The following is a 12,961-nucleotide window of genomic DNA, read 5'->3' on the forward strand; positions in this document are numbered from 1 at the left end:
CCATCTGTAATGGGGTCTGATGTCCTCTTCTGGTGTGTCTGAAGAGAGCTACAGTGTACTCATATACATAAAACAAATACACCTTAAAAATATGAGATATTTTAACCCTTAATTTTCTTTTCAAAAATTAAAAGTTAAGGAGGTAACATTGGACTTTGTAAGAGGTGACATTGCACTCCTGATTCAGGATGGTGTTCTCCAAGAGTTCATGCTATCCGCATACCAAGGGCAAAGGACACAGACTCATCTCATTTTGAGGGAATCGTTCATTGTAACTGTTATCATTCCCTTCTCTTAAGCAATATACTTTAGTTACTAGGTGGCACCGACAGTAAATCACTGCCCCATGCATCCTAGGTTTTAGTTCTGGATGCTTTAAGACCTAGATTATTTTCCATGTACGGGAGCTGGGACAGCTCCATACTACAGGGAAATACTTACATCGACCCTGGTTCTATGCTCGGACCACGGATGAAGAAAGGCACGCGGATGTCAAAGTCGTAGGGCATGGATTTCCCCTTGACCAGTCCAAACTGTCCAATGTGGTAGCCGTGGTCCGCAGTGTAGATGATGTACGTGTTGCCCAGTTCCCCGGTCTCCACAAGCATGTTGTAGAGCTGAAACAGATCAAGAGCGATGACAGTAAGGGCGAGGTGGTCTGCTATGGCACAGCCACAACTTCCCCCAAATCTCTTTCTCTTTCTTAAAGACAAAGCCCTGGCTGGCTTAAAACTTCCCATGTAGACCAGGCTGGTCTGCCTAAAACTCCCTATCACATCACCATGCCTGACTCTCATGATTTTCCAAAAGCCAATCGTTGCCTCAGTAAGGCTGGCAAATAAAGACATTATCCACAGTTTTGAAATGCATATGATTCTGGTGGGGAATATCCAGCACTACAGTCAAATTGTCCTTTTTTTTCTTTATTTAGAACATTCTGCTCACAGAATTATTGTTTGCTAAAAAGCAAAAGCAAAAACAAAAACAAAATAAACAAACAAAAAAACCCAGACAACAAAACAAGTCATGAAACTACTTCTCCCAACAAACTCAGTAGATTTTTTCACTTTGAAAATCTAGGATTAAATCAGATTTTAATGGCTTCACTCTCCTACTTAACTGTAAAGTAAGAAAGAACCCATCTGGGCAGAGCCAGTCTTTGTTTAAAAGCCAGAAAATGCAATTGTATTTGACTTTTATTTTTGACCTGCTGAGATCAACTGGAGTGGAGTTGCTGCTTTAGGTAGGGTCCTTTGTTTTATTTTGTCACAATCACCACTACTCCATTTCATTGTATAAAACCCTCTCTAGTCACTGACATAATTTAATTTCCGAAGGCATTTGAGAGTACAGACTCTGATTTGTGATATTTTTAATTTTCTGTCCTTTGTCACTGGCTCTGTAAAAACCATACTTGAAGAAACAGGATAAGGGGACAGGGATGAGGATGTCATTGAACACACTTGCCTCTCTTAACACAGTATTAGGAGACAATAGATGGGTGGACAGGAATGTGTCTATAGTCATTTTTTTGATGTAAAAAGTGCCACCAAGATGGGGGATGGATGGCCTTACCCTCTCGACAGAGTCATCAACCGACATCAGAGTCTGTAGTCGTTTGCGCTGGAGGACGTTGGTGAACTCCATGTGGATAGGCAGCATGGGACCTGTGTACTGCATGATCCAGTGTTTGTCCATGTTCGGTGCATAGTTATAGCTCGGAGTTCTGAAAACGTGCAGAAAATAATCATATATACATTTTTTTCAAAAGAAAAACTTAAGTCATTTGGGAAGCATTTCAAGTTAAAGGTTGTAAAATAGTCACTTCTGAAAGATAATTTAGTCGCTGCTGAAGTGTTTTTCTCTCAAACGTCTTGAGAACTCTTTGAGTTTGTGAAACTGTCTGCCGTTTTCACTGTTCCAAACAGTGGGCATCCTCTGCAGACATGCGCACTCAGATAATACTCAGACTGAGCATGGAATTAATTCAAGTTCATTTGGGCACTATGAATAAAATGCATAATACAGATATGAAGATGAAGATGGTTATTTCAGATTTACACACAGACATAGAGAAAGGAATGTTCTTGGGGTGACATCAACTCCTGAGGTGTTTACTGCTAATTGCCCTGGTAAGGCCACCAGGACATTACGTGGGACGATGGTGACCACAATTTTCAACACTTCTTTCTCTTGACTCTCTTAAATAATCTGTTCGTTTACTTTCACACTGTCATGGGGTTTGTCCTTGGTTCATGTTGTAGGTTAAAAACATTAATTCAACTATATTTGCTGGGATTCTAACCAAGACTGCATCTGCCATTTATAAATTTACCAGTAAAATACTCGCCTGGTAGAGAAATTGATAGGGGTAGAGGACAAGGGTTTTGCTAACTGTAGAGAAGTGGGTTTCACTGTGGAACAGACTCTTTCACACCTACAGTCAAGGGTTCCAGAGATCAATGGTACACAGAGATCAGCTACACAGCCCTGGAAACTCAAAATGGCTACCTTCTCATTAAAGTCTTCCCTAATTTCCATTAGATGACACCATCAGATGCTCCTGAAGTGTAGACCTATGTTACCAGGACACTATTATGCATTCACTGAAGCCTTCTGCTCACATGCTATTAAGAGCTCACAGAGGGAGTATTCCCTGTAAAGCAGCACTGGCTTATTCTGTACGTTCTGACCAGTTTGACTGTCTCAGCTCTTTCGGTTAACAGGTTTATTATACCCATTTTACATGTGCAGAAACCAAGGCAGGCAGACAAGTCACATAGCTGAACAAAGGTAGTGGAATCAAGGCTGGGTCTTGAAGCTCACAAGTGTTAACATGAACAAAGGGATGCACAGAGGATGCTTCCTCTGTCTGAGAGCGCCTTTAATGTAAACCACAGCTTTACAAATAGCCAGTCTCCCAGAGCAAGCCACCATTTCTGTTGACTGAGGGATCCGTTTATCTGTCCCTGTTTGTAGGTAGAATTGTACAGTTGAAGGATTGTGGGAAGTCTGACAGGGAGCCTGCAACCCTATGAACCAGGTAATTTCAGGAGACCTCTTGGGGTACCATACCAATTCTGTAACACTGAACTCCGTACACAATGCTTGCATGGTTGTACATGGGGATGTGGGCATGCACACTGAGCCACAGAAATGGCACCTGATGCTCACATTTTCTCCTGTCAGAGGATCCATTCAGATAGTAGATAATCATAGGTGGAGGCAGACGTCATCTTGCTACCTGGTTACCCTCATGACCTAGGTAAGCTAAGCTCTGGAGACGCCATTGCTGAAGGTACAGTGCTGCTTGGTAGAGAACATGAGTTCCCACTAAAGGGACAACTGAAGAGGAAAAGGCCACCCTGAGTTTGCACATGGATGAGTGGAGTGCAGAGGGTTCCTCTAGGACTTCTACAACTCAATAAGCAAATTCTTTTCATATACATTTATAGGTCGAAGCAGTCCTGTGACACTAAATACAGAGTCTCTGAGAACCGTCTGCTGTTCTTTTCGAGTGAACCATCCCTTCCCAATTTTCTTTTTCTTGAAAAGACTCCGTCAAAAAGAAACCTTCAACATCAGTGTTTGCTGCCTGCCAGAGAAATGATTCTGGAGCCAAGTGGTCCCAAGTTTTGACTTGGAAGAATTCTTCCTTTCCAGAAATGGGCTGTGGTGGGAAGTGGGTATGGAGGTGGGGGGGGGAAGGCTGGAGTCTGCCTCTCCCATTGTCTGCACAGCATGCCTCGGTACAAACAGGATTAGATTAAGAAGCCGAGAAGGACAGAGAGGCTTGAAAATCTCCAAGCAAAGGTTTTGCACTCATGTGCTGGGGGCCGGGGGAGGGGGAGCACGTGGGGGGGACTATGAGGTCAGAGCAAGACAGCACAGTGGTCATGAAAGGTCTCCTAGCCTTTTACCAATTGTGGCCCCAAAGGGAATACAGCTGTAAGAGATTACACAGGGTTTCTGCATAATACCCATCCTTCCCTCACTGCCTTTGAAGTTAGGTCGGCTTAATTTAAAAATAAATCTAGTTGACTTTTTTAAAACCACAAAACCTCAGCGCAAATAAAAATTACAATAGGCAACCGACATGCAGGCTCACGCGGGGAAATTACATCTTCCACCAGTTACCTTGATGTGCTTGGCGCAGCCCCACCTCACTTTGAGGAGCCGGGAAGCTTGCAGCAAATTACAAGCCTCAAATTGGACTCCTGGATTTACCAAATGACATATGTTAAATCTGGCTTATATTAAAAGGGAGAGTTCAGGGCCTGTTGTCAAAGCTGTCCACCCTCCCCCTGTAGTTTTCTAACTTCCTCAATATGGGAGATGACCTCTAGCTTAGAAGAGGACATTCCAGGTGGGATCCCAGCGGGGAGCAGGGCTCCCGGGGCACACATTTGCTTTTTAAAGGAAGACAGGCAGCCGCTGCTCCCCCCACCTCCCAGAACAGCAGCTGTTCAGAGACCCCCAGGTGGAAGGTCCGGGTTGCTGGAATTGACAACATTGTTGAAAAGTGATCCTTTGCCAAAGACCGTGGGTGCCTCCTGCTGAGATCTGCCAAATTCCTTGAAGATGTAGCCTTCTGTCCCCCAGTGATAATTAAGGCTTGCCTGCCTTTAGCCTCCTCAAAGAGGGCTGGGAACGGTCTTAGGGACAGCTCCACTGAAAGAACACTCCTTAGGACAGGGAAACTGTCTTCAGCTGTCCAAAATGCTTGGGAGTCAGATCTCATTTGTTCTCCCAGTTTGATATGCTAAGACGTGATTCTGGGCAGGTCTTTGGGGAGGAGTCTGGGGTGATGCCTCAGTTTCTTCATCTGTATGATGGGGATAATGACTTTGCAGAGGTTCTTGTGAGGGCTGAGAGATTTCTGTGACTCTTGAACACAGCTTCGGGGTTGCGTTCTACTCTCGATTACTGGTAGCCAAGAGCTCACTTGGGTATCCTGCTCTCCTTTGGCAAAGTGCTCAGGCTAGTAGCTCCAGGCCACTGCTTCCTCTGTGGTATCACACTGACCCAAGCTCCCAGGCACAGAGGTCCCCTCACCTGAGCTGTTACAAGAGCAGGTGAGCTGTTTCCCTGTGGAAAGGGAATCCTCCCATCTTTAACGGATTTTCCTCCCTACTGAGGGATCCCTGTAGGTCAGTCTATGCTGCCACACAGAGTCTGGCTCATTTGATCCATCACAGAAAAGCAGGCGTCACTGATTGTTACTTTAAAATTGAGGACAAAGGATCAGATCATGGTTCTTTTGAGTTTCTTTTCCTTCAATACAAAAAAACAAAGCCAAAAATGACCCCAGAAGTATCATTGTCTCCGGCTTGGTAACAACTTCTGCCTGTGAAAGTACGGTTTCAGACAGCTGCAGATCTCAGAAGCTCGACTGCTGCTTTCCGCTGACTACTCCTGGGCTGAAAACCTCATGAGACTTCCTTGCATGCTGCTCTCCCCTAGACTGGCTTTTGTGGGTGTCTTGCTCAGCACTCCACCACACCCACACACCTGATCGCCCATTAAAGTTCAGTCTTCCACGGGATGCTAACTTTCTTTGGGGGTTTGAGTCTCTTTCTGGTGTTACTTTTTGACAAAAGTAGGACAAAGGATTCTGAAAAATCAACCCCACCTTTCTCTTTGGTGGGTAGGTTTTTTTTTTTTTTAAAGAATGATTCTTAGTAGCCAAGAAATAGCTTCAAGAAATGTGTTGTTTATTAAATTCATTTTGGGGAATCATGAACTCTATGGTTCCTTTGGAATATTGATGGCCTTTGCTGTCATTCCAGTGAAAGTATATTTCTTTTGTTGATGCATTGGACGTCTGTTTTCTTCATTTATTTTTTGGTTGCAAACACCAAGCAAAAGGATGCTGATAGGAGAATTGCGTGTGTGTTTATGAAGTATGGAAGAAACAACTATTGAAACAAAGCAATTGAAAATCAACCACCAGAGTTGATGGGGTCCAGTGGGTGGCCGGGATGCACTGGGGAGTGTGAGGCCAGACTTACTTCCTGAAAGCTTAGTAGGGCTCTGCCATGGTGAAGGGTTTCATAAGACTTTCATGTGGATTTCCATGTTGGAGCCTTTCTTGTATTTCTTAGAGGCCAAGACAGCCTGAGCTACTGTCTGATTAAACAGGACCCCCATGTGAACAAGGGAGCCATAATCCTTTCCTATTCTTAGTTGGGAGGCATAACCTCTTCTCTCGGTTTGTAAAGCCAGCGTGCCGATACTGAATGGGCCTCTCTCTTTGTCAAAGAAGCAAAAACCATGGAAACTTGATTCACTCTCTCCAGTCTAAGAGGGTCAGATAGCCACAGCCCAGGGCTGGATGAAAGGGAATGGGTGATGTTTGGCCACCTAGGAAGACCTAAAGCAAAACGTCCCCGTAACTAGCTTCCCCCACGAGCAGAGAGTCTTCAGCTCTATGCAGTGTCCGCAGGGCCTGCCAAATCTTTCTGCAGAGCACTTCACTCCTTGCTCCCCTTTGCTTGACTGCACTGCTAATGTTTTCACTAAGGAAGCCAGCTATTCAGTGGCTCTACACTCCACAATCTGCGGCCTGTCTTCAGTTTGTCTCCCTCCTTTTGTTGGAGGAGTGAACTCTGAACCTGTGCACCCATTCCCTCCCTTTCTAGTCAGCAGCCAGGGAGACCTTTGCAGCAAGGCATGCAGGAACCCAAGGCCTGTTGGAGGCATGGGGACCTCTATGTGCTGGGCACACAAAAACCCAAGAGAAGCAGAGAAGCAGAATCATTCACTGACTGCACACACGCTCCTGTTCTATGGCTAGTAATGTTCTCCGGCCTGGCATTGGCCCAGAGCAAAAATGTACAACTAGAAAAAAAAAAAAAACGACAGTCTGGATCTGTTCTTTTTAGAATGGCTAGGTGTGTGAGGTCCGCTGCAGTGAGCTCTTAGCTTGTCAAGGACAAGCGGGACAAGCGCGACCTATTTCTCTGCGGGCTCTCTTTAAACTGTAAGTTAGGCAGCATGCAATTGTACTATTTGTGGGTCAATCATATTGACATTTGCACAAGGCTGATCTTACTAGAAAAGGTCTGTAAGGATGATCACCAGCAGTGTGGCTTCTATGTATTCGCCTGGAACGTGACCTCAGCCACCTCTCTGAGGCTTGGTTTTTTCACATCACTTCAATGTGCCTTGTTTAATCCCATTTACCCCTGGAGGCTCTAAGGCTAAATACACTGCCTGTAGCCTTAAGAAGGACAGGCGAGACAAGCCTGGCAGAGGTGTTGCTGTGTTGGATCAATGGGAAGGGCACCACTTGGCTCGTTAGACGTAGAAAGGAATAGCCCTACCCTTTCCCATGTGGAAGGGATGAGTCAGCTCCTGTGTTCTTATTACCCTACTTATGTAAAACTCAATGAGGTCCTCAGTATTTTGCAATCATTTCCCTTTAAGCGTTATTTCTTATTACTTTCTGTGGACCCCATTCTTCAGGGCCTGGTCCATGTCTTAGAGCAATGGTTCTCAACCCTCCAAATGCTGCAAATTTTTACTGTGGTTCCTCATGCTGTGGTGATCCCCAACCCCAAAATCATTTTAGTTGCTTCTTCATAACTGTAATCTTGCTACTATTAGGAACAGTAATTTAACATTTTTTGGAAATAGAAGTTGGCCGAAGGGGTCACGACCCACAGGTTAAGAACCACTGTTTTAGATTCTCTTACATGTGCTATATTCTGTCCCCAAAATCATCTACCTTCCTGGCTATAGCGTCTTCTGTAATAAACATGTCCCCCTGCCCTTCCCTGTTCACTCTGAACATCTGTTAGTCCTTTCCTCCAAAGGATGAAAATGCTTCTCCCTAAAGCTCTGTGCTGCTGCGATTACTGCTCTGTGCTAGACACCCTGGCCCTGCTAGTGTGATGACTCTCTCTGCACACTTTCCTGTCTTCCCCGTGAAACTTGGGTCTGAGTGAATTTACTATGAATCTTTTAAGTTTTACAGACCGTGTCACAGCTCCACTTGGCTGGTGGATCTCAAATAAGCATGGCTGGGTTTCAGCGAAACCTTATTAATGCAAGCTGGATTTGGACCCCTGTCATAATTTATTAGTTTTTAAGGGGTACCCATTGGTTATTCCTTAACCAGTTTCCGTTGTATGATAACCTTATAAAGTATAATTTTCAGAGTCCAAGATTCACTCTTCCAAACTACTGTTGAGAGCCCCTTGCCCCCAATCCCCAACTGGACTCCTCTCCATGTGCAAGTGTTGCCTGTACGCTCAACCTAGCTGTCAGGACGTCTTGTGTGGCTGGTGTGTATAGAGGTTTAGGACCTAGCCTTGAAGCTTCAAAGGCAGGCTGACCTCTAAAGAAACATGAACTGCCGTATCTTATCAACCCTTCTTTGCAAACGGATAAGTCCCTTAGGTATAAGGCTGCAGAAGTCATCGTAGGATAGGATGATGCTCACACTAAGTCAACAGAGGAAGCTACACCAAGTGACTTATGATTCGAAAGAGAGGGGAAAAAGTGAGTTCCAGACCTCACTAAGGAAGTGAGAGCAGCTCCTCCCACTGGACGGCTGCTCACTGAATCTGTAACTGACCCACACCATGGAGACACCTGCTAAGAAGACTCGTTCATAAATCCATCTGCAGAGTCAGTAATAAGGGAAGGATTCTGTCCCTATAGTAGAGTCCAAAATGGTCCCTCCTGGACACCAGATTCCACCATTGCCGGAGCAACTGTCTTGGATGTCTCCGGCATACTTGCATTCTCCTGGGCACATCTGGTAGGTGACCCACTTTGCTTCCTGTTCTAAGTCACTCTGACCTCTTTCCTGTTAGCCTTGGTCATGTGACTCCGGATGGACAGTTACGGAAAGATACTAAGTAAGACTATAACTCAAACTTGTATAGGGGATGCCTAACACCTGGCAATTTTATTAGTAGTTACTTCCCAATTTCCCCAAGGTTCCTTCTGTCTGAGATCTTAGAAACTGGGGGGGGGGGGGAGAGACAGACAGGGGTGGTATTTAAGCACAGCTAGAGCAAGAACCAATTTCAGAGGTTTATGATAAAGAGGCCTTTTGAATGGGAGTGTTTTTAGCAGACCCAGTACCGGCTGCTCTGTGTGGAAGACTGCATATTGGGCATGAAGGTCGGGAGCAACTGTGTTGACAGAGTCAACAACAAAATCATGTTCTTTGCTGCCAAGGCACCTAGTCTTTTCCATCCTGGGCCAAGGAGGAATATCAGCACACTGCAGCTCTCTTCTCTCCCTCAGCTCCTCTGAGGGCCCCCTGTACCTCCCCACCCCCTTCTCTCCTCCTCTCAAGATGAAACATTAGGTTATTTTAAAGCTGTGACCTGAGAGGGCCTCTCAGGCCAGCTACTCTCGATGCAGTTTGCACAAGCCTAATTGAACATCTGCAGCCAAGCTGCCCCTGGGTTCCCCGGGAGAGAAAATAAAGCCCCGTTTCTATAGCCAGAGCAGATAGGGGCCGGGCTGAACTGCAGCTAGGAAAAGCAAAGCGCTCCTACATTATTAGTGCTATTAAGTCATAGTCCAGAATATCACGAACAATATGAAAGGAACGATAGGTGGAAACTGCCGCCGTTTCCCTGACATGCAGACGCAGGATGTGATACCCAATCAGAAGCCCCAGCACTCTCTCTCTTACTGCAAGCCTGCTTGGCAGCTCTGCCTGTCCAGTGCTCCCTACCTCAGTTCTCACATTTTGACACACAGAGGCTGGCAGTTCTCCCTTGGGGCTACACAGAGTGCAAAGGAAGAGGGTGACGAGGAGGGTAAGCTGGGGAGCACAGGCGAGGGCCGAGTCCGGCAGGGTGCGTTGTTAATGTGTTACTCACATGTGTTGGGAGGCATTAGGGTACAGTTTTGAAAACTGTGGGGCAGAGTCTTCAGGGCCGTGTGGCGCTGCGTGGCTGATCACCATCATAACAGGCCTATGGGGATACATTCTCTTAGACATTTTGAAGTAATTAATGCTCTCGTTAGTGATTAAGTCTGTGAAGTAATCCTGAAACATACATTTGACACAAAACAAAAGTTACAAACGGTAACATTCAAGATCACATTTGAACACCGCTCCCCTCCAATCTACCCATTGAGTCAAGAGGTAAGGGCTAAGGTGAGCTAGAGGAGCCCCCCAGAACCAACCACCTCCCTCCAAGAAGAGAGAAAATAGGTAGCTGCTCATTTCTAGGGCAGCTGGCTTAACAACAAGGGTGTGGGGAGACATGTACCATTTAGCAATTAAGGAGGAAAAGAGGCAAGTCCTGTTTGCCCAAGATAATGATTAAAGCTGGCAATACAAATTCAACAGCATATGAAACACCGGATACGTATCTTACTCTCAGATTTCATTGATGTAATTCGTTGGCAAAACATTTAATTACTGCAAGGGCAGAAAACACCCACACCCACTCCAGATTCACAGCCTCAGAACACACACACACACACACACACACACACGGGGCACACATACAAATGTGCAAGCCCAGGAAAGGCTCTTTTCTTTGAACTGCCTCATCTACCGCCATCAAATGCCTTCACATTGTCAAAATTGCAGGCACACGGACAAATTGCAACATTTTAGCGAGTCTTTCACCACGAAGACTTAAATATGGGGGCATTTGATTTTTTGCAGCTTACTCTGTGTTAATCATACAAAGAAAGTGAAGAAGCTGCTCCGATTTGAGTTTGGCTTGCTAATAAAATGACTTCAGCCGGAGTTCAGAGAGCGGGGCGTGATACAAGTTTGGAAGTGGACAGGGAGGAAACAGAATGAAGAGGAGAGAGAGGATGAAAACTTTCATTAAGCCACCTGTTTCCTCTGTGTGTATCACTGGCCCAAAACTCTAGTGCAAACTTTTGTCAGAAACTCCTAGGCAATGGTCACAATGTCAAAGACTTGCAGGCACAGCTGGTCACATGTTGTGGGTTTAAGGAGCAGAACAGCTGCAAGAGAAGCTGGGGGAAGAAATCTATGTCACATGTCCTTGTTAGGACAAGTCCAAAGGCTGCCTTTCCATGTGGGAGTCTGTTTAATTCCTTTACACGTGCTCTCTCTCTCTCTCTCTCTCTCTCTCTCTCTCTCTCTCTCTCTCTCTCTCTCACACACACACACACACACACACACACACACACTCCCTTACGACACACTGGTCTTTGGCACCTAATCAGCCGTGATAATGAGGAGGCCACACTGATTTAGTATTTGGAGAGAATCGTGATTACTTTGCTCTCCTTCGGACAACAGGGAATAAAAGGTTAATGGCTTGAACGAGGAGCAGGAAAGCATCCTCACAGATCGAAAGTGATAGCAGCGACTGCCTGTGTGCGTGGCTCGCATCGTTTGGCTGCAGTGATTTTGTTCCAAGCCAGGCAATACATGAGTGGTTGTGCGCTCAGTCCAAGCTGAGCCTTCTTAGCTTTTACAATGTGGACATCCCTCAACTCCGCCTTCGAGTTCCCTGCTGACTGGATTGTGAAGCCTGATGCTGAGATGCCCATCAGTAGTGTGGGTGAATCTGTTTGTCTTCAGGAGGTTAGAAAAGACCAAACCTACACCTTATCTCACTCTGGTGCACTGGGCTGGCATCAGACCAGGCACAAAGACACCGGCATGCCAGTCACAGCAGTCTAGGCCCCTTGTCTTTCTACTCAATAGCTGGACCTGTCAATCAGGTGCTAGATCTTGCAGCTTTTGGCATATCTGGGGAATGAGATGGACATGTCCAGAAGGAAAAAATATTTTAGAAAAATCTCTAAGCTGAATTTAGAGCCATTCCTCCCTTTGCTTTTAGAATCTCATTTTAAAAAAACATCAAGTTTGTAATCAGATGAACGTCTTTGTGCGTTGCTATTCTTTTCCTGGGGTCTCACCAAGCACTCCTGGTTGGCTGCAACTCACTATGGAGCTGGTTCAAACTGTCCACCCATCTGTCCTAGCCTCTCAAGAGCCGATGGCATCCTAAGACACAAAACTGCATCTGGCTTACTTGTGTAAATTTTAAAATCTAGGACCGAAGTGTTTGGGAACCATGGGCAGTTTCTCTAGGGTGGTTTGGATACCCCTAAGACTGACAGCCTTAGACTGTTGTGAAGTCTCACTGCCTGGGGCAGATGTCCTTGTCACAACTACTATGCTTCGTCAGATGGGAGTGAAAGCGAGTAACACAGCATCCCAGACTTCTCCGGTGCACCGCACTGCTCTTAGTTTCATGTGGAAATGGCACAAAATGTGCATTTGATTATGTGAACAAGCTTTCAAGAGGGAGAGAGGGGGACAGACAAAAATTATGAGGGAGGAGGAGGTATGATTTTCCTGATGGCACTTTCATTAAAGACTGATTGCTTTTCGTCCTAATGAGGGGGAGGGAGAAAGCCTCGGTAGACAAACACACAGGTCCTTTCTAGCCTTCCTGTCTGGAGTTGGAAATTGCCTTCTCGTTTCTCACTGGGACATTTCGAGGACACAGAAAGCCCATCTTGCAGCAGCTTACCTCCCTGGAAGTGTCTTTCCCCCCATTATGCACAGGCGCAGGTTACGCTGGAAAATTACCTTTGCATAATCAAAGCCGTGCTTCTCTTTGATGCCATTGCGACAAACAGTGTAATTATAGAAACGCGAATTCTTGATTAATCCGAGCCATTCTCGCCATCCAGGAGGGATGTAGCTACCGTTATACTCATTGAGGTATTTTCCAAAAAAGGCTGCAATGGGAAATGGAAGATTAGTTTCTCCTGTGAGAGGATAGATCATAAAGATACCCAGAGATGGGGAGTTGGGACTTGAAGGGTGACGGAGATAGAAGTTCATCAAATGACAGTGCTGCCTGCACTCCGCTGCGCACAGTTCCTCAGGCTTGGTCAGCGTGACACCGCACCCTCGGTTTTTCAATAAATGTAGGTAGAACTGAAATACGTAAATCGTATTGATCAGAGTGTTCTTGGGGAT

At 45.7% G+C, this 12,961-nt stretch overlaps 1 protein-coding gene across 11 annotated transcripts in view; it reads right to left on the minus strand.

The window, feature by feature from the left end:
* The window catches only part of Sulf1 (sulfatase 1), a 162,076-nt gene that overhangs the window by 40,231 nt on the left and 108,884 nt on the right, over positions 1-12,961 (minus strand). For all 11 annotated transcript variants that reach the window (NM_134378.3, XM_087660223.1, XM_087660226.1 and 8 more), the window contains 4 exon segments: positions 442-617; positions 1,576-1,726; positions 9,849-10,018; positions 12,566-12,717. In NM_134378.3, the coding sequence (NP_599205.2) occupies positions 442-617; positions 1,576-1,726; positions 9,849-10,018; positions 12,566-12,717 (649 nt within the window).

Source organism: Rattus norvegicus, chromosome 5 (assembly GCF_021556685.1).
Source record: "Rattus norvegicus strain SHRSP/BbbUtx chromosome 5, alternate assembly SHRSP_T2T, whole genome shotgun sequence".
Taxonomy (NCBI): domain Eukaryota; kingdom Metazoa; phylum Chordata; class Mammalia; order Rodentia; family Muridae; genus Rattus; species Rattus norvegicus.